This window comes from Mchenga conophoros, linkage group LG6 (assembly GCF_057382185.1).
Source record: "Mchenga conophoros isolate Kocher_MC1m ecotype Shallow Benthic linkage group LG6, M_conophoros_male_GT1.1, whole genome shotgun sequence".
Lineage (NCBI taxonomy): Eukaryota > Metazoa > Chordata > Actinopteri > Cichliformes > Cichlidae > Mchenga > Mchenga conophoros.
In genome coordinates this window covers 35,925,167-35,947,085 of record NC_140531.1, presented here as the reverse complement: position 1 = coordinate 35,947,085, position 21,919 = coordinate 35,925,167, and the positions used below count along the sequence as shown (strand labels likewise).

The window sequence follows — 21,919 nt, the reverse complement described above, 5'->3', positions numbered from 1 at the left end:
TCATGTGGTCTCTTTTTAAAATATTTTACTCCTTAGTCCAGTGATTTACACACCAACTTTATCCAATGAATATTTCATTGATAACCCATTTAAAGTTGGCACTTTGCAAAAGTGTGAAGTGTGGAAATTTTGGTACGTGACACCTTGCATTAAACCAAATTTCAGCATAGTTGTCTTATATTCAGATTGCAAGTTAGCCAAAATATCAGTCTTGGGAACTCAAGTGTGCCATACTCAATAGAGTGCTGCTTGTGTGATAAGACACTGAATTCAGTATGTTGTTGTTTAAGAGCCCAAGGATGTCTGGTGTTGGGTACACAGAGTCCCTGAAGCACCTAGCACCAACTGAAAGCATAACTAAAGGACTGAAGGGAAAAGCTAAAAGAGCAATTTTTCATTCTTTGAGCTACAGTCCAGATCTGAAGACCATGTGTGGGCAGTTTGCCATTTGTCTCTGTTGGATTTTCCTATCTTTTCTCCTGGATGCATCTCTGGCCTTTATTTCCAACATTTCAACTCAAAATCAGCATCCAAATGTGACTGTTGCTCAAGACCAGGATGGCACAGGCTGGGATTCACCATTTCTTCAGCTGGGAGCCAGTCTCCCATCCTTCTCACAGCCAATCCGTCCATACACCCTCATCACAAATGCTGACGACTACCACTACATGCCCAAAGTCAGACATCGCCAGCCTTCTCGCCTCCTGCGTCTTCTGGGATCCTCGTTTGACCCGTTTTGGATGTCTGTAGATCACCCTTTTGAGTCCCCCAAAGGAAGTCAGCCCACCCTTACCACCTTCAAAGAGAAATTTAACCTGCGTGTGTCTCCAGAACTGAGAAAGGCTTCAGCAAAATATCAGCAGAAACTAGAGAAGGAGGCTGCAGAACTGGACCTCAGTTCTCTGCCATCAGATGCTGCCAATTCAGTCAGAGGATGGCTGGTGCGCTCAGCAACATGCAAATTACAGCACCAGTGGGTCGATCTGGGCCCAACCTTCTGGCCACGGTGGCTGCGGCAGACTGACTGTGAAGGGCCAGATGGAGGGCAAAGTTGCTCCTTTCCCAGTGGGATGAACTGCGTGCGAGCTCAAACAACACACATAAAGATTCTGGCTTGGCACTGCATTGAAGTCAGAGATGGAGATGATCGCTCCAGAAAATTGAGAGGTGAAAACTCTGATGGCAGTGCTCAGATGGGGACAGGTGAAACAAGGAAAAGATGTTTATGGAGACAAGTGCCTTATCCTGTGGTGACTGCATGCATGTGTTCATGTAAATGAATGTTTTTTATCACTGCAGACCGGCTTTTTTTCTGTGCACACTGTGTTTTTTATTATTTTGTTGATTTTCAGTGTTATAGTTGAAATGATCGAACATGGCTACTTTTAATTACTAAGACGATGCCGCTACCTGCTCTTTCATTTTCTCTGCTCTAAACTTTCAACATTTTTAGTACAAACTGGCTTAATAAATATTTAAGTAAATGTTTTACGTCAGTAAACTGCAATTTCTAAGGCGCTGAGTTTAGTGTAGTTCGTGCTACATTCATGTTTATGGTAAATTCGTGGATTGTGCATGTTTCTTCCAATTTTTCTTTTTCACTCTATTTTTGCACTTTCATATTCAAACAGTATCAAACATTTTTTGTTTACAGAGAACATTAAAAATGAAAGTGTTTTTGGTAACTCACTGTTGTGTTTGATTGATTGATCATACTTGACAGTATTAATTGAAGATATATACTAATCATTCTAAATTCAAAATCTACATAAACCTGTTTCTAGATGACTTCCTTGCAAACTATTCTAATGTACACATGCGCATGAATATAATATGAATAAAATATAATTGTCAGTGCCTATGTGATTCCTTGTCTTCTTCTGTCAAAAATTAATAGTGTCTTCAATATTAAAACTACCAAATGTCGTACAACCCTGCGGCAGTGTGAAACCTTGCGTGGATCAAAACTCCGAGGAGCAGTGAATGCATCAACTGTGGATACGTCTTTGCGTAACTCCTGAGCTGTACGTCGCTGACTGTACACATACAAGATGGCAGCTTTGGTGGAAGACGAATTTGAAGATGCGCCCGATGTGGAGCCGTTAGAACCAACTCTGAAGAATATCATCGAGCAGAAATCTTTGAAATGGATATTTGTGGGTGGGAAGGGTGGCGTTGGTAAAACGACATGTAGGTAAGTTGATTAAAATGCTAAATTGCCTCCGGATACTGACTCGGCTTGAGCGGCTGGCTAGCATTAGCCGTTACCATAAGTTGACGTTGATCATTGTCCGAAAATGAATTGCGTGGGTAATTTTCCCACGACGAGATTAGACTGGTATTAAATTTCTACCTAAAGACGCGCTAGCATCAAAGAAAAGTGACTGTTATGTTTTAGATTTGAGTAAGGAGTCCTTTCGCCGGGCAGTTTGGTAGCTGTGAAGCGCAGTGAGCAGCTAACGTTAGCAGCTGACACATGGATTCACGACTTTCTCAACACCTTCAGTAATCACCGTATAAGCCATCATCAATAACCTGCTGCTAATGTTACCTGTTCTTTTACTTCACCCAGAGTTAAAGGAGACTCCAGAGTTAGGCTGTCAAGCCCGTATTATCATATCTTTATTCATAACAAGAAGAAAAAAATATGAATAAATGCGATTCCAAATGAACGTGGATCTAGTCTGTAGCGGACTTATTTCAAACAAGATAACTAACAAAAATCTAATGTGTCAAACAAATATGTACATCACATCAGAGCAGCCACGATAACATTGCGCATAGATCAACCACTGTCGCATATGCTATCCCTTAAGTTATCTACTGTGTTTCAGTTGGAATATAATTGCATGCGAAAGTTGCGTTCATCAAAGTAACTGGGGGAAGGTAATGTTCACAAAGTGGAAATGGATTAGAATTTTACTTTGTGCTTTACACGGCATGCATGCACATGAAGGATTAAGAATTCAAAACATTGCGGATCTCATTGTTGGTCAGTTGCACAGCATTTCTTACATGCTTACATTGGGCACAAAATACTCTTAACAGGCTCTTTAAACACAAACCTGTCCCCTTTCCATGTCCTTCTGACAGCTGTAGTTTGGCTGTCCAGCTGGCTGCTGTTCGGGAGAGTGTGCTCATCATTTCCACAGATCCTGCCCATAACATCTCTGATGCTTTTGACCAGAAGTTCTCAAAGGTACCCACTAAGGTTAAGGGCTATGACAACCTCTTTGCAATGGTGAGTATATGTGTACACCTAACAGCTATTAAATGTTACAAGTGTGAGGTGCTGCTTGATGAGATTAAAAATTGAACTCAAATGTTTGCAAATATATTTTTTTCTGAGAAGCATGTTATTAATAATATTAATAACATTGATGAAGTCTATGAAACAACGATGAGCAAGCATCCACAGTACAAGGATTTTCTTATCCACATTTTCATCTTTGCATCATATTAAAGACTAACGTTTAGACAGAGTTTAAAAAGCACAGAGGGTTTGTTCATTCTGTTTTTGGAAAAAACAAGTTAGTGCATGAGATCACCATCTTTTCAGAGTCACGAGGCTAGCCAGTTCCACATGTGAGTCTCACAAGCACCACTGTGTAACAAACTCAATCACTGGAGGGCATAAAAACATTTGCAATCTATTTGAAGTGTTCTGATCTTAGGATTTGGGCATGTGTATACAGGAGATTGACCCGAGCTTGGGTGTGGCAGAGCTGCCTGATGAGTTCTTCGAGGAGGACAATATGCTCAGCATGGGCAAGAAGATGATGCAGGAAGCGATGAGCGCCTTCCCCGGCATCGATGAGGCTATGAGCTATGCAGAGGTCATGAGGTAGTTTTGTATTTGAGTTTTCTCGCAGCATGTCTGAAGTTTTAAGGACAGTTAGTGAGTGTTATACTTACCACTGTTGTTTGCCTGTATCTCAGATTAGTGAAGGGAATGAACTTCTCAGTGGTGGTCTTTGACACTGCCCCTACTGGTCACACACTGCGACTGCTTAACTTTCCCACGATTGTGGAGCGAGGTCTAGGCCGCCTCATGCAGATCAAGAACCAGATTAGCCCTTTCATCTCTCAGGTGGGTGCTGAGACGAGCAGATCGGTTCAAACCATTTTCATTATTCTGCACATAAAACATGATTTCTGATTAAATATATTCACTTTGTTGGCCTTTTTCTTTCTCCAGTGTTTTCTCTTTCTCTCTTCTCTTGTTTTCACTCACACTGTCCATCTCTTTTGCTGTTTCTAGATGTGTAATATGCTTGGTCTGGGTGACATGAACGCAGACCAGCTGGCCTCAAAGCTTGAAGAAACCCTGCCAGTCATTCGCTCAGTTAGTGAGCAGTTCAAAGACCCTGTAAGTCACATTTATATATTCTTATACAACTTTGGGATTTATATAGTAATAGCTTACTATTGATTTGATGATTGAGGGTAGAATTAACTGCCTTTTAACGGGAAGAGCCCTGTCTGGTGGAAATCAGGTTAAGGGAGGGTGCTCCTCTCTGATTTTATTATGTATATAAAAATGTGTTTTCTAGTTCTCTTACATTTGGGATCAACTGAAAGCTTTTCAGAGAGCCTTTAGAACAACTCGATAAAAGAAAATTACACTTGTCTAGCCTAAAAATAATAATGATCCCTGGACATTTTTTTTTCCTTCAGCCACTTTCTAATTTTGGCATTATTGTACAGATGAACCAGATGCAACATCATTGTCAGTTAAAGATGTAATTGCTTTAATGGTTGTAGTCTCCACCCACCCACGATGAATAAGCCTTTTCACACTACACTTCAGTCATATACTGTTCTAATGAGGTGCTGTGGTAGCTACATGCACACCCTCTGTAACAAGTCTTATCTGATGACAGAAGAAACTTTAGCTGGTTCGAGTGTCAATAGTGTGTGTGGATACAAGAGTTTTTTTGGAGTGACTCACTGTGCACAGCGGCCTGTTGCACATGCATGTATCCCTCTTATCAAGCCCTCTTTATACTATTTTGTCATTAGGACAAAAGAAGTTTCGACAACAGTTTCACCTTTTTATTATTTTCTTTTAAAGTTCTAACTCCACCCCTGTTGAGCCCTAGTAGCTAGTCTGTTTTACTTGACTGCTTTAGGTTTTGTTGTTCCTTTTGATTTTGTTCTTTGATGGGAACTCATCTACCTGTTTAGACAAAATATTTAATGTAAATAACGAATTCAGTATTTGGAGGAAATTTGAGCTTCATGAAGTCATATTAATAGTTTTTATCTATGTGTGTTGTGACGCACCTTCCTCTCACCCTTCAGGAGCAGACCACCTTCATCTGTGTGTGTATTGCTGAATTTCTGTCACTTTATGAGACAGAGCGGCTGATTCAGGAACTGGCCAAGTGCCGCATCGACACGCACAACATCATTGTCAACCAGCTCGTTTTCCCTGATGCAGACAGGCCATGTAAAATGTGTGAAGCCCGCCATAAAATTCAGTCGAAATATTTAGACCAGGTATGAATCAGGAGAAATGGGAAAGTTTATTTACAATATTTACAGTTCAAAGTCACACAACTTTATTGGTGGTTTGTCTTCTGCCCACAGATGGAAGATCTTTACGAGGATTTCCACATAGTCAAGTTACCTCTACTGCCCCATGAAGTTCGAGGTGCCGACAAGGTCAACACGTTCTCTAAGCAACTTCTGGAACCCTACAAACCCCCAAACAAGTGATGTCCTGCCCCCTCGCAGGGCCGCCTCCTCTCCCCCCATTCTACAGACACAGCTCTGCAGTCTGAGTTATCCTCCTCTGAGCTCCATCCCCAGCAAGCCTCAAATCCTGCAGCAACAGCCTCAAGACGATCCATTCACTCCTCAACACGGTATCTTCACAGCACGGTTACAGCGAGACACCCGCCTGCATTGAAGGGTGCCCCACCCCCCACGACATCACAAGTAAACCCATAGAGAAGCTGCATTATTTTTGGAGATAAGATGGTACATATGCGTGCCGCCTTACTCTCACTTCACCTTCTCTTGTCTTCATATCCACTGTGGCAGTTCCTACTTTAAGCATTTAACTTTTTCTCGACAGAAGAATTGAAAAATCGTCCCCTCCTCCCCCACACCCTGTGCAGCCTCAGTTGTGAAAACAAAGTGTTTCCAGTGACAGTGCTGTGTGTTTGAGGAGAAAACAGCTTTCAGATGGTTGATGTTTATGACTTGTTTATTCTGTGTGATTCATGGTGACTGTGTGTCTTCTTCCATTTGATTTGCAACTTAAAAATTCAAACAAACTCGTGTATCACACTTTTTCCATCCAGATTTCTATATTCAGGTTGTGGTGGTGGCAGGGAAATAAAAAAGAAAACACTAAAAAAAACCCAGGAAGACAGCTTGTGTGGTCTTTAGTTACAGCCTTGTTATTGCAACCAAAACAAACTGAAACAAAACAAATTTGAGTGTCTTTTAACATTTATTAGATGACAATAATGAGAACATCAGTCAGATTTATTGTTTTCTATCCATAAAGGACACTAGTTGCTTTGGTTGGTATGTGGAGGAAGGTTGCGGTTTTATTTGATGTGACTGGTGATGTTTGAGCTGGAAGCTAAAGCTGTTGGGCACTGCTGATCTCCCTGTTCATGTTCCTATACAGCGCTCATAAACTCATCCAGTGTGTTTCTGTCAAACCTGTGTCCATCCTGTTGACTGAGAACTATATGGGAACACCATTGAAAGATATTAGTAGCCTTATTCAGCGCTTTGTTAATTAAAATACATATTGAATGTCACTTGATCAAATGTTAAATGAATGGTGAGGTGAAGGAAATTTAAAGCATCCTTTCCCTTTTGATTGAATATCAGATTCCTGGCTGCCTTGATTGGTGCTTCCCAAGTGAAACATAAATAAATGACAGGATAGTGCACTCTCAGTTAAAAGCTCCATTTCCCCTCTCTGTCACGGACAGTTTTTGAGTTGGTAAGAATCTGTTTTCTATAGATTTTCCTTAAATTATAATGTCAGTGTTGATTAAAACAAACTTGCCTCAGCTGAAAGTCTTTCATGGTCATTTCTTTTTCATCTGCGTGCCAGTTGAATTAATCGTTTAATTGGAGGGGACTGAAGCAAATTCTTGCGTGCGCACAGACCACCAAACTGAGCAGTGTGCAGATCGGCTCCGACAGAGCATGAAGCCCCATTTAACCTTCCAACAAAGCAGTTCAGGAGCAACATAAAAGCCTCCCACTGAAAAGAACAAAAAAGTGGGAGGAAAAATGACACAAAATGACTATTGTATCAATGAACGCCAAGAAGTGTCTCAGTTTAAAGTGTGGTCGATAAGTCGTGTTGGGTACTTTGGAGACATGATTTTAAAAAAAGTCTCAAACTATATCCAGGTGCGGAGCTCCACTCCACTGATATCTCCTTATTACAGTACAACTAAGTTTAAGAAAAGTGGAGGAAGCTTTGACATAAAATGCTCCTTTAAGATGGTATGAGTATCTTAAGATGTTTGTTATTTAAGCTGCAGCACGCAGTAATTACTGATCTGTAACTGGAAAATTGGGTGATTTTCTTTCGTATCACTTAACACGAAACTTTGCCATGGTTCACTTGCTATTGTTGCATAATTTTCTACTGTACTGCACGGTCCTGTGCGCTCCTGGTGCCCCGGCGCTGCGGCCTGTCGCTTGTGTTCCATCACCTAGCCCCGCTCTCCCGGTCGGGGGTCGCGTTAACGAGCTCCTCCTCCTTCTCGTTTCGGGGATTTACCCCGGGGCGCACTGACCACTGGACGCACTGAGGAGGCACGTAGGATTACTGCCACGCAGCCGAATGAGCTTCAACTTAACGGAGCCACTTGATCACAGGCTTCCGAGCTCATTGAAAAAACAGCACAGAACAAGGCAAATGGAAGACGGTACTACTAAATGAAAATATGAATTCACTTATCCAGAGGTGCCAATTACGCACAGGGGATGCGCTGAACATTTCAGCAAGCTAAATCACAACAAAAGGTAAGTAGATGTTTTTGTTTTTTTTAAATAACTACAATAACTAGAAATAAAAACTTTTTTTGTGAGATCATGTTCTCATTGTCTCTGGCTCACCCGAGTTTAGCTGTTTCTTCCAAACAGCTGTTTTTTTTTTTATTTTATTCTGGAGACTTGTAGATCTTCTGTCACTGATGACGGTCACATACACGGCTAGAGTTGCAAACGCCCGATTCTGTGGCTTCTCCAAGCTGCTCTGGGCCTGGAAAGGGAGCATCTACAAGGTGTTATATAAAGAATTCCTGGCTTTCTTTGCCATGTATACCGCCATCAGTATTACTTACAGGTGAGAAAGGAGGATTGCTTTATCAGTGCTTTGATCCATTCATCATACTAAACTTTGGAAAACTTTTCCTCTGTTGTTTTTAGATTTTTCCTGTATGATGACCAGAAAAGGTATTTCGAAAAGCTGGCAATTTACTGCAATCACTATGCCAGTCTCATCCCCATGTCTTTTGTACTGGGTAAGCTAATGATCACCTTTTTGCTGTCTCCCAGATCTTTTTCACTTTTATGATTTACTCCTGATGTTTGCATCCAGAAAATAGGAATAGTTTGCTAAATAGGACAAGGCTCATGTTTTATAGATTTTTGTCAGCGATCCTCAGCTCTAGACATCGAGACCCTTGTTTCATGGGTTTGTAGCTTCTAGAGTTACATATCTGCTGTTTGTAATTGAAGGTTTGATTATGCAAATATTAGAATAATGTTTTTAAAAAGAGATCTACACATTTTTAACAGTGATAATAGCAGATTTTTGTGTGGGTCTTAAAAACCCTTTAGTGCATTTACTACATGAGGGATTTTCAGTTTACAGACTCCGCTTTTGTTGAAGTTCATCCGTCCTTGCACTGTTTGCATGTTTCGTTGGTTTTACTTTGTGGATGTAAATCACCTAATTATTCTTATGCATCCTGTGAGTCATTAGTCAAGGTTACTGGTTCTCTATTGGGATCCATCGGGCTTAACAAGACATTATGTTCAATGCTGTGAAAAAGTATTTGCCTCTAATTTTTAGTTTTTTGGATATTTGTCAGATCATCAAACAAATTTTATCATTAGACAACGATATCCTGAGTAGATGGAATTGCTGCTGTGTTTCCGATCATTGTCCTGGTGCATAATCTGAGTGTGTTTGATCTTCAGGACATGAACTGATGGCTGAGCATTCTCCTTCAGGATTTTCTAGTAGATATCAGAATTCGTGGTACCGCAAGTAATGGCAACTATGACTACTATGTTTGACTGTTAATAAGTGCTGTGTTAGTTTTACATCATTAAACCTTCCAAAAAGTTCAACTTTTGTCTCATCAGTCCACAGAATACTTTCTAAAAGTCCTGTTTTTTTTGGGGTTTTTTTTGGCAAATGTGAAAAAAGCGTTTGTGTTGTTTTTGGTCAGCAGAGAATTTCTCTTTGAAACTCTTCCATTAAGGCCATATATTTGCCAGTCTTTTATTTTAATTCACTGGCTGCCCATTTCTTTTAGGATTAATTTTAAAATGATTTTATTTGCATTTAAAGCCTCCATGGCCTAGCCCCATCTTATCTCTCTGAGTTGCTACAGCATTATATGCATAAGCTTAGAGGAGATCGTACTTTTGCCGTAGCAGCTCTAAAACTGTGGAACAATCTGCCTTTAGAGATTAGACAGGCCTCTTCTCTGCCTGTTTTTAAAACACTTCTGAAAACCCACCTCTTCACCCTGGCCTTTGACTCCTTGTGAGATGTTGTTTTTTCTTTTCTTTTTTATTTAAGTTGTTGTTCTTTACATGTCATTTTGAGCTCTTTGGTGATCCTGGTTGAGTTGTCAGTGCACTTTAGGAATAGTTTTGGTAGGATGGCCACTCCTGGGAAGGTTCACCACTGTTCCAAATGTTCTCCATTTGTGGATAATGACTCTCACTCTGGTTCACTGGAGTCCCAAAACCTGTGTAATCCTTTTCAGATTAATAGACATCAGTGACTTTGTTTCTCAGCTTTAGATTTTTAGACCACGACCTGATGTGTTTCTGTTAAGATCTTTTATCCTATTTCACTTTGTCGGGTAGATTATATTATGTGATTTCTTGATTTAGCAGGTCTAGCGGTAATCAGACCTGGGTGTGGGTAGTGAAAGTGAACTCAGTGTTTCAAAAACGTGGTTAATCGCAGTTAATTCATGATTTAACATGAGTTGGGTTACTTTTTCACATAGGGCTGGATAGGTTTGGATTAGCCACTCAGGAAGGGGGCAAATACTTTTTCACAGCACTGTAACAGTAAACTCAAACCACTTGACATCCTTTAGGCCCCTTTATGGACCTTACAAGATAGCATATGATCTCATGTTTTTTAAAAGTTCCAGTTTTTTACTTAGATCTTCAGTAGTAATCATCTGTCCACTGCTGTTTGCAGGTTTCTATGTGACCCTGGTGGTGAACAGGTGGTGGAACCAGTACACCAGCATCCCACTCCCTGACAGACTCATGTGCGTCCTGTCAGGCGGCCTCCAGGGGAGCGACGAGCGAGGCCGTCTGCTGAGGCGCACCATGATGCGCTACGCCAGTCTGTCAGCCCTGCTCATCCTCCGCTCTGTCAGCACTGCTGTCTTCAAACGTTTCCCCACCATGGACCACGTGGTAGAAGCTGGTAAGAAGGATGGTGAAGGAGGGAAGATGGTGATGGGAGTGGTGTGGGTCTATTCTTAGCTGTTAATGTAAAATAGCCATTCACTCGCTGATGCTGATGATGAGTATCAGTGATCAGATGTTTCCCAGGCTGTAGTCAAGAAGTGACCCAAAGTGTTTTAGCCCAGTCACACACAAATGACTCTCCTGCTTTGATTTACAATGTGAAGTTATTTCACAGAGTCACAAACAATTCTCAGAGATTTGAACAGCGTCAGAAGACTATGTTTGTTTTCTGAAGCAGTTCTTTGTGACTATTGTCTATGAATCCTCATCCCAGTTTCTTGCTGTTATTTAAACTGAAGTCTTACATAATAAACAAGTCCGGTTTTGGTCCATGCAGGATTCATGACAAGAGATGAGCGAAAGAAGTTTGAGGGTCTCCACTCTCCATATAACAAGTACTGGATTCCCTGTGTTTGGTTCACCAACTTGGCTGCTATGGCTCGCTGCGAGGGCAGAATCAAAGACAATCACACTCTCAAACTACTGCTGGAGGTACAGCAGAATTAAAGTTGTGTTTTGGTGGATATGCAGGCTTAGATATGCATTCACACAGACAGCTAGTTTCTTTATTTGTGTGTGAACAGGAACTGAATGCATTCAGAGGGAAGTGTAGCATGCTGTTTCATTATGACATGATCAGTGTTCCTCTGGTCTACACTCAGGTAAGTGCTGACTATTATCGCACTGCTATTAACTCTTACACACATCTTTAATTAAACTATGATTTTCTTTCACACAAACATTTTTTTTTACATTAGGCTTTTGTTTCAATTTTATTCACTGATGTCAAAGAAATGACTGCGATTGCTTCCAGCTGAAGTGACAAAAACTTACAGGTGAAAGACTGCATCTCTCAAATTGTAATTGTTCAAATATAAATAATAAATTAGTCCCTAGTGACAAGTCATGTACATTCATTTGAAATAAAAAGTTTTCACAGCACTCTATGCAGTCTCGTGAAAAACTAAGTACATCCTGTGATTTAGTAGCTTGTAGATTGACCTTTTAGCAGCAGTAACTCAAAGTAATTATTTTCTGTATGACTTTATCAGTCTTTCAATGTTCATTGCTTCAGTTGTTTTAGATAGATGACTTCACATTTGACTCTATAACATTTGGTGCACAGGGGAGTTTATGGTCAACTCAATGATTAGAAGGTGCCCACGTCCTGTGGCTGGAAAATAAGCCCAAAACACCAATGTGCTTCACATCTGATATGAGGCGCTTATGCTAATATGCTGTGCTTGGTTTTCATTAAATGTGGTACTGTGTGTAATGTCCACCGGACATTGTTCTGGGAGTCTTATGGTTTCTTTCAGGTGTAACTTAAGTCATGTTGCCATGTTCGTTAGAGAGGAGAGGCTTTCTCAAGGGGAAGCTTCCAAACAAACCATACTTGTTCAGTCTTTTTCTAATTGTACTACCATGAACTTGAACACTGAGCGCTAACTGAGGTCTGTAGAGTCTGAGATGTTGTTCAGAGTCTAATTCTTGCAATTTGTCTGAGCGCGACACACTCTAACCATGGGATGAATTTGCTGGGATGTCCACTCCTGGAATGATTGCGGCATTGTGTTAACACTTACCTGAATGCTTCAGACTGGCAAACTGCTAAAACCTCTGCTTGTACAGAGGTGGTCACACTTGTTGATTATCATTTCATTAAGTGCATTTGATTAGCAACACCTAGCTGCTACTTATCCTCTTATTTCCAATGGAAACAGTAAGGACGTACTTAGCTTTTACAGTGATTTTTATAAAAAGTAATAATTTTAACTAATAAAACAAATCTATAACTACAGCTGCATTCTAGAGCTTTGTGATATATAGAATCAAACATGCAACAATCAAAAATAAGTAACCAAAAAGACTTATTTACTGTGTTAGTGTTTATAAGTACATAACTTAATTAAGGAATATGGCTCAGTGTATTTGTATGCAGCTATTAAATAAATTTTTGATTAGTCAGATTGCATTTGTTGATGTTCACATAAACTGTCTTTAATAAACACTTAATCTGTTGTAAATGTAAAATAAAATAAGTGTATTTTAGTGCTTATTTTTGATCATTTTAGTATTGTAATGATAAAAAAGAGGTTAAAGAAAAGCTGCAGAGTAAACCACAAAACCACCTAAATCCATCTGTCCCTCAGGTGGTGACTTTGGCCGTGTACAGTTTTTTCCTGGTGTGTCTAATTGGTCGCCAGTTCCTGGACCCCAGTCAAGGTTATCCAGGTCATGACCTTGACCTCTATGTGCCCATCTTCACTCTACTGCAGTTCTTCTTTTATGCAGGCTGGCTCAAGGTCAGATTTAGGCTTACAGCACATTTATTCCCTGTTTGATTCTAAAAAAAAAAAAAAAAAAGTAACACATGGAGAGTTATTGTGGGTTTTTTTCATATTTTATGTTTTGTTCTGAAGGTTGCTGAGCAGCTGATCAACCCTTTTGGAGAAGATGATGACGACTTTGAGACCAACTGGCTGATAGACAGAAACTTCCAGGTTTCTTAATGCTCTTTTTCTGATCTTGTAGCAATCAACTTCTCAGGGAGGAACTTTGTGGCCTCATTATCAAATGCAGCTTCTTCATTGTTTTGTTTTTTAAATTTCTCCTCCATATCTCTGGCCTACTATAATGACACTGTGGCAGTTATTGTAATCTGTTTTAAATGTTTTCAGAGAGCGACCATCAGGTAAAATTTGTTTCTGTTGTGCTTGCTTGATTTTAATTGGACTTTTTTTCTTATTGTGGATACTTATTATGTGTGCATCTCTTTGCATTTCATTCTGTAGGTTTCCATGATGGCTGTGGATGAGATGTATGGAGATTTGCCGATGATGGAGAGAGACCGTTACTGGAATGACTCCAATCCCCGTCCACCCTACACCGCAGCCACTCTCTTCGTCCTGCGTAAGCCCTCGTTCCAGGGGTCCACTTTTGACATGGCGTAAGTTTTACATTACCTTCTCATTGTACGTGTACTTCCTTTGTGACTTTGACACCTTCAACTGGATTCCCCCCTCATGGTGGGAAAATTTCAGTTGTGAAAATGAAAGTAATGCACCTAAATTAAATCAAGTACTTTGACGTAGTTAGGGCTGAGAAATGGTAAAACCTGTTCCCCAGAGGAAGGCTGAAAACGCAAAACACAACTCTGAACATGGAACATAAATTGCTGTATCGCTTGACAGGATTCCTAAAGAGGAGATGCACTTCCAGCCTCTGGAAGATATTGCTGAGAACTTGGAAGAGTCAGGAACTCGCCATCCTAACATGGCTCTCTTCAACCGCCTTCTCAACTCAGCCCCATCACCGACTGGCCTAATGGGAGGGGCCCTTCGACGCACCTCAGCACAGCTCCAGAGACAGCGCCACTCCCCCGGCATTGACCAGTACAACAGCGATGATGAAGACGAGGACAGCTGTAAAATAGGTAAAGCGGGGTCTCTGCCATCAGGGCTCGGGCAGGAGACACAGAGCACTGTGTGCAGTTTTAGGGATGAGAAGAGTGCCAGAACGCCTTTGCTGGAGATTCAGTTTGGGTCTGAGCAGGACAGGCCAGGAGAGCAACCTGCCATCAAGGAGAGGAAAGAGTTGAGTAGAGTGGAGAGTAAGTGCAACGAAGAGCACCAGATTGGGGAAGAAGAAGGGAAAGGAGAGAGCGGAGAGACAACCAGAGCTCCAGTGTCTCTGCTTCCTCCCCCACCTAAGTCCTCCAGAGAGAAGTCTTCTCGACCATACTCCTCCATTCCCATCACCTCGAGTCACCCCTCTGCTCTCCTCTTTCACCCAGCTGCCCACTCTAGTCTGGAGCTCTGCAGCTCCCAGCCAGCTATCAGTCACAACAAAGCTGTGTCCACCCCCAAACCTCCCTTGGGAGGAAACAAAATGTCCTTCCTCACTGTGCCGTCCTTCAGTGAACCTCAGCGTTTTCGCAGTGTGAGCATGGGGTCAGAGCTCACAGGGTCTTAGGTGGACAGTTGGTAGGTTCACATGAACTTGCGATGGTTTGAAAATATAAGGCTTGATGCAGTGCATGCTTTCAGAAGTGAAGTTAGTCACTGAAGTGGGACTTTCAGTCTTACTAGTTAGTAGCACCTTCGCGGCCACAGTTTTTGGAAATTAGTTTAGTACATAAAGCACTCTGATTTTGTCATGCAACTTCTGAAGTTTGGCTTTCAACGATGATCTGTAATTAGTTTCAAAAATCAAAAGGAAGAGAGGGATAGGAAATATGAATAACACTATGTTTTGATATGTTTAAAGGAATACGATGACCTTTGGAAATCCATGTTTGTCTGAGATAGAAAAAATCTATTTAAGTTTGATCATTTTGAATTACTGTAACCGGAAGCAGGTGGAAAATTATTGTTATTTCTATCATTTTTAAAAGGGAAGAGCTCAGAGTAATCTGGATGCTGCATCTTGATAGTCGATGAGAGATAGCAGATTTTATTTTAGAGTTGTAAAACTTAAAACTTTTAACTTTAACCAAAGTTTATTCTGAAAAGAAAGCAAAATGCATGCGTGACACAGTTTTCTATGTTCATCTAATTCATCTTGATTATTTAAAAAAGTAAATACATACACATTTATGACTTATTGTTTTCATTTTCTACTACTTATTATAATATATTCATAATAATAATATTGGCTTAAATTAATTAACACAATAATTCAACAAAAAATTATACATTTGATACACTGTTTCAACAGACCAATGAATGAGTATCTAAAAACACATGTATAGTTATAATATAGCTACAACACTGTTATCTAGGGGTGGGTTCTTATAATCGATTCATCGATTAAAATCGATTCTGGCTTGGATAACGTAAAATCGATTCATTAAAATCCTGAATCGATTTTTTAATATAAATTTATTTTGCCCAAAATGCCAGAATCTCAGGTGAAATCTCACAAAATTTCAAGAACCACCAAACAGTTAAGACAGTAAATGAGAGCAGGAACAGGGATTCTGCACAAAGACTTAAACACACAGCGGGACCCGCGGATCAGAATCAGTTAGATGTCGCTTTTCTCACAGTCGGGGCTGAAAGCCGACAGCTCGCTGACTCTGATCTGTCGGCGGGTCTGCGCTTTGTGTGCACGCCCTTTATGCGCCGATTCTAAAGCTGTTAGTTTGATCTCTCTCCAAACAATATTGACCGAACCAGCAGCAAAAGAAGATCCAAACGCTTCACATAAACATCGTCATGAATTCACTCAGACTTTTACTGTTTTGCTTCCACTGCGATGCACAGCTCTCTCTCTGTACTTCAAGAACAGTTTCCCTTTCTTCATTATTCGCTTGCTTGTTACGCACAAGTCTACTGTTGTTTACAGGCTGTCGGCCGCTGTTTTTTCCCTTTTACATTCTTCCGAAAAGAAAACCTCATTTCTGCTGTTCAATACTGAACAAATTTAAACTTTTTAAAATTATTCAAAATGCAAAACGCTGTGTCTGTAATAAAACCGCTGTAACTTCAGAGGTGATGTTCATATGTTGATTAATGGTTTTCTTTCGTTTTTGATGTACTGCAGAATATTTTATAAAATCCCAGGCCAGGAAAATCACCTTCATGTTTTTCTGTGTTTTATCCTCAGCTACTTTGACACAAAGGCATCTGCTGTGATGCTCACACCTGTGATAAAGTCTTGCGTGTGTCAGCTTCCTTTTTATTGATACAAAAATATGTAAATGTACTGATCTGAATTATAATATTTCTGACTGTCAAAATTTCCCAGATTTAAATCGAATCGAATTAAATCGAATCGTGGATCGAATCGATTCGAGGCCTTGTGAATCGGAATTGAATCGATTCTAGAAATCAGTGACGATACCCAGCCCTACTGTTATCTGCAAGTGCCAAATGTACATTCTGTACCAACAGTGACCAGCAGGGGGCGATAGCAGCAAACAAAAAACAGCACAGGCACAGAAGTCAGTTAAAAGAAAAGTCAAAGTACTTAAGCAAGCCTCACACAGGCTTTGCTCCTACAAGAGGATACAATATTTTTCACATTTCAAACTAAGGGATGTTAACTACAGTTTCTCCCGTCACGAATCACCATTTCGATCATGTCTAACAGTTGCCTCAGAGCTATATCGGCTCTTTGGATTAATAAACTACATTTTTAACATCTAATAAAATGGAACTGATTTGGGAGTATGGGTTGCCCAGAGCCAAAACAAGACTAAGGAGCAATTATTTTAGGTGGCTTGGTTGATTTATAGGCAGTGAAAGACTTATTATGGGTGGAAAAGAGGAGTGCAAAAGGTCACCTCAGTAAAGTGGGAAGTGGGAGTTGTTTGGTCGCTCATATTTTTAGATTCGTATTGATGCTGGCTCAGTCTGATCTTCTTAGAAGCAAAGGAGATGGGTAAATAACAAAAACAAGAAACAAACAGTGATATTGTTTAATCCATGCAATCACTTGTGGACTTGTTTTTAAGTTAGTGTTATCCTCAAAGCCATTCTTCTTAACTTGTATGTATGCTTTCTGAACAGTACTGCAGTACTCGTAATGCTTTGCCAGGCTGCCAGGATCCATTTCCCCTCTTCTTCCTGTCTGGGCCTTGTTTAATAAATCTGTGACACTTAAAATCAATTTAGAGAAACAAGCAGATACGAGCTCACCTCTGAGATAGATGCCTTTGTGCAGACTTGCCTCTGCATTGCTGCTCATTATTTCAGATGGATCAAAGACAAATATGAGCAGAATATAACCAAAATGCAACTGCATGTCTGACCCAATGACACAGCAGAAGGCCCAATACCTACCCTCATCACAGCTCAGTGCCGCTCTCGGCTGTTTTGGAGCAGAAGACCTTACGTACAGAACAATATGGAGAGGTTCTCCGAAGTGTTCTGCACTCCTCTCCAAAGTCAAGGATCCCATCCTGCTGATCTGGGGACATTCACTCAGTCCCTCGGGAGGGGATTAGTGCAGTGACACAACACAATAAGCTTGACACACGTGGAAATAAATAGGGTATAAAGCTGCGCGTCATAAAGTGTTATCGGCACAAAAGTTACGACCTGGAAAACAATGCTAATAAATTGATGTTAGAGATTGAGACTGAATCTTTTTATGAGCTGCATCATGTCGCAACAATCTGATGTTTCTACAAAGAGCTGGCACTTACTACGGTTACACAGACAAACATGTTTGTTTGTCTGTGTAACTGAAGTTTCAGTGACCCAAAAATTCTGTAATTCCCCTCATTATCACTTGACCAGCATCAAAGGCCAGCAGTATCTGCATATCAGGGAACATCAAGAAACACAGAAACTGTCCGGCCACATGTGGCTATACTTTTGTACTGAAGCCCTCTTTTGTCAGTCTCCCAGAGTCAGTTTTTACAAAGGTCAACCCATTCCAGTCTTTGTGCTGGCTTCAGGGGAAATGTGGTTGATGCTTCTGTCATTAAGTGTGAAAACATGAGTGTGGGGGAGGATTTCAAAGAAGTGTGCATTTCTCTGGAACCAGGAGAACTGAGGTCAGCAAGCAGGCTTACTGAAACTATCTCAGTAAGCCTAAGACTCAGAGCTGCTCTGCCGTCCAACAATCAGCCCATATTTACCACATAGTAGTGTGTGTTTGCACACTTCAGTACTCACACTGTTTATATGTGTTTGACACTGTGTAGTTTCAGTTTATGGACTTTGTGGAAAAAGAAGCGTGTTCCTGAAACAGAAAAAAGCAAAAGAAACAAAAAATGTGGGAAGAAAGGAAACTTTCACAAGATAAGCTTCTTGGAATATGAAACCTGTGAATGTTTACTTTGTTATGACAGATGTGGATCACAAGACCACAACAGACACAAGAAATGCTGCAGATTCCTGTTAGTTAGCATTGCTTGAACATCAGTTGTGAAAGCTTCCTCCTACTTACTTCAATTTCTGCTTCATCACAGTCAGTTTCCTCGCATCAGCTTACCCATACCAAAACCTATAAATATAAAAACACTCAAGTTAACGGAAATTCTTATTTATTCCATCTATATTTATAGCTTTCACTATAACTCGATCGGGAATGATACACCGATACACTTTAGTCCTGGGAACACAACACACAAGTCCAGCAGGTGTATTAAATATGAGTGGGTGGATGATCAGTGAGGCCAACCACAAGAAGACGGAGCTCCTAAACCGCTTTATTTCAAACTAAAACTGAAAGTGAGCACGCCCAAAATGTCAGTAATACGTTTACATTGCTCAGGAAAACGGTGTGTGTGAGCAAATATACTGTAAGTACAGTAGAGCAACTCTGGATCAGGAAGACGGGTTTTGAAATGTGGCAGCTTACAACAGACACTCATTGTCTGTGTTTTGTTTTCAAGTACTTGGGAAACCTGTCTGTCCACCGGACTGCTTGTGTTTCCTGTCCTGTTAGACTTTCCTGTAATTTTGGCAAAATCTCGGGGAGGAAATCGCTTTTGTGTTAAATGAAAACAACACAAGACAACACTAATAAAAAAAACTGTTTAAATACAAAGAGAATATTAAATACACGTTATTGCCACTGAAAGAACTTTCTGAGCTGCAGTGTCTTCATGATTATAATAGATAGTAAAACACACACACACAGACACGTGAATGCATGCACACATTAAAAACAAGTTGTTAATATGGCAGCAACAATATTTTTATTGATTTGATTTTCCAGTGAACTGTGCAGACACTCCGTTTACTACCTCAGCAAAGTCTAACGTCCTCTTTCAACTGCGTAAACACACATGTGACTGCAGTCAGTGTTTGTTGTACCGTTTCTACCCTGTACTTTCACATTTGTTTTTGTCTGGTGTGCATGTGTGTGTGTGTGTTTCGGGGCACTCCCTGTCTTACACGCCCTGCCTCGTGAAGCGGTAGCTTCTGTGCTTAAGGACTCGTCTGTCTCGTTCTCCCTGTGTGTGTCTGTCTATCAGCCCTGTCTGTTACAGACTGGTTGTCTCTCTCGTATCTTTTTGCTCTGTACCAACTTTGTTTAAACAGAACCACTCTATCAGTATCGTCTGTCAGAACAGAATGAACCTACTGTTTCTGAATGGTCTCCTTGACAGTGTGATGTTATCAAGATGAATGGCAGAACAAAGACTTGATTTAAGACAAAGACTTAAAGCTTTGCTAAGTGTGTCTACAGGAATCTTAAGTGTGTATTTAACCCAGCATGTAGCTTATTTCCTTATTGCACTTTTTTCAGCTGGTCAACAGTCTTCTTATCTTTCAAAGGTAATATTTGATGCAACGTATTAATTAAAGTGCCTCGCTCGTGGGTGGATCTTGTTACCTTCAGACACAATCAAGCTTCTCGTTTCCAATATTTATGCAAAGCTAAGCAAACCAGCTTAGCTCCTGTTTGAAAACATACACTGATTATCTGGTCACCCACATACGCTGACAAATATTTCATCACAGCAGGGTGCAGGAGACCCCAGGGGGCCCAGGGTTGAATATCAGGATTCCAGATTCAGTATAAGCATGTCTTAATGCCTAAGCAAAATATGTAAATATGTGGACTATTCTCTTGATGGTGCTTGTTCTTCAGTCTGCTGGCATCAGATGACACTTATATAATTCTCTGCCAATTTATATTTAACAACAACAACAACCTTCTCAGATGTACTTCCAAAGGATCATTTTTAAAAAATCTAATTAAACAGGGTCCATGGTATAATCCGAATCAGTTTTTTTTTCCTTTTGGCAAAGGGTGAGCTGTGGGTGGAGGTGAAGAGACTTTGATATGAAAAGGTTTGAAATCCCTACACCCAGTGTGCTCGCTACAGATTCACTTTTCAAGTGTTGGCATGCCAAATGACAGCTCCCCAACAAAATGACTCTGTTTCCAGAGCGTGTTTTAAATTTGGTGAGTTTGCACCTGAGTGTCTCCGTCTGGCTGCCAACCTTCATCCGCAGCAGCAGCGGCGGCCTCAGAGCTTCCTCTGCCCGGCCACATCGATGTTTATGTCTGGGCTGCAGCCCTTCAGAAGTGGCCAGAAGCAACAAAACATGTTTTTTCCCCTTTAGGGTCTGAAAATTGGGCAGACAATGTCTCCACAGTCGGACTGCAGCTTATTATCCAAGTCAACCTGAGCATGCACCTGACATTAAATAACCAGTCATGCAGGGGTTTCCCTTTAAAATCTACTGGTGGCAGTTCTTAAAAATATTCCATTTTATAAAAGTACTTTGCTTTTTTCTCAAAAAAACTGACAGTACTGGTTTTAACTCCCCAAAAATAACTAACAGAGCTTAATTTGAGGTAGAATTTAACCTAAAGATTTTGGACGCAGAGATTAGATTTAGGAACTGGCAGTTTAAACCTTAAAAAAATCACCTAAAAGTCTGCTGACTGCTGTCAACAGTAAAAAACAAGACAAAAAACTTTCCTTAAACACTCCATCATCAAGTACAGTTGTCCAAATCACAGACAAGAGTTTATTCTATTTTTAAAGAAGTGAAAACCAAAAACTGGTGTCCATTCAATGGTTTATTAATCATGTAGTGACAGCATATCTTTATCAGGACTGGTTTAAATAGCTTATCTTTTGTTTTCACTGGTGAATACCTTTCTAAATCAGCCCTCTGAGCCGTTATGCACCTGAAGGGGTTATGCTGAGTCCTCTGTTTTCACTATACACATTGCTTCTTCTGTCTATTTTTAAAACACACAACACGTCTCTGACGACACTCATGTTTGCTGAATCCGGCCACTTGCTCTCACTTTTTGTCAGTTTTCTAGCATTTAAGCTGATCGCGGTTCTGTGAGGTAGTATTGCAGAAATCATGGAAGGGATCTAGTCGTTCTTTCTTCTATTCTGTTTAAAATGAAAATGAAATCTATCCTTAACTGTTTGTCAGGCACATAAAGCCAATCAGGCGTTCTCCCTGTGAGCCCTGAGAGTTTGAAATAACCTTCAGATCAGGCTTTATTACTATTAATTAGTTTTAATTTCTGAACTGAATAGCCTAAGTTGTGTTGTTTTTTAAAAAATGTGCACCACTGTATTTGTTGTGTGTTACATGTACAGTAAGTGCATTATCTAGATTCTAGATAATATTACTAGTAAGACTGATCTGATTTGTTTAGTGGGCTTGTTAAGTATTTACCGTCACAATATTTGAGTCATAAAGTGACCAACAGATAATGTCTTCTTTAATCTAGATATTAATGAGCGGTTAATACAAATATG

The 21,919-nt window shown here is 40.4% G+C and overlaps 3 protein-coding genes across 5 annotated transcripts; all 3 read left to right on the top strand.

Annotated features, from left to right (window-relative positions):
- Positions 1 to 110: 110 nt before the first annotated feature.
- On the top strand, positions 111 to 1,817 carry LOC146573189 (noggin-2-like). Its single transcript, XM_085277813.1, has one exon. It carries the CDS (start codon positions 276 to 278, stop codon positions 1,278 to 1,280), a length of 1,005 nt encoding a protein of 334 aa, XP_085133939.1. The 5' UTR covers positions 111 to 275; the 3' UTR covers positions 1,281 to 1,817.
- A 202-nt stretch (positions 1,818 to 2,019) lies between these two features.
- Positions 2,020 to 7,047, top strand: get3 (guided entry of tail-anchored proteins factor 3, ATPase). 2 transcript variants are annotated; one of them, XR_014892791.1, is made up of 8 exons: positions 2,020 to 2,194; positions 3,094 to 3,241; positions 3,696 to 3,844; positions 3,940 to 4,090; positions 4,262 to 4,369; positions 5,305 to 5,502; positions 5,593 to 5,943; positions 6,083 to 7,047. XR_014892791.1 is itself a non-coding variant. In XM_085277810.1 (7 exons), the coding sequence occupies exons 1-7, from the start codon at positions 2,052 to 2,054 to the stop codon at positions 5,719 to 5,721; spliced, it is 1,026 nt and encodes a 341-aa protein (XP_085133936.1). In that variant the 5' UTR covers positions 2,020 to 2,051; the 3' UTR covers positions 5,722 to 7,047. The 2 variants fall into 2 exon arrangements, 1 of the variants encoding a protein (XP_085133936.1); XM_085277810.1 differs by having other exon boundaries at positions 5,593 to 7,047.
- A 508-nt stretch (positions 7,048 to 7,555) lies between these two features.
- Positions 7,556 to 16,680, top strand: LOC146573187 (bestrophin-2-like). 2 transcript variants are annotated; one of them, XM_085277809.1, is made up of 10 exons: positions 7,556 to 8,010; positions 8,159 to 8,332; positions 8,416 to 8,510; positions 10,442 to 10,675; positions 11,057 to 11,211; positions 11,304 to 11,381; positions 12,873 to 13,025; positions 13,143 to 13,223; positions 13,515 to 13,669; positions 13,914 to 16,680. In XM_085277809.1, the coding sequence occupies exons 2-10, from the start codon at positions 8,181 to 8,183 to the stop codon at positions 14,692 to 14,694; spliced, it is 1,884 nt and encodes a 627-aa protein (XP_085133935.1). In that variant the 5' UTR covers positions 7,556 to 8,010; positions 8,159 to 8,180; the 3' UTR covers positions 14,695 to 16,680. The 2 variants fall into 2 exon arrangements, with proteins under 2 accessions (XP_085133935.1, XP_085133934.1); XM_085277808.1 differs by having other exon boundaries at positions 7,556 to 8,332.
- Positions 16,681 to 21,919: the final 5,239 nt, after the last annotated feature.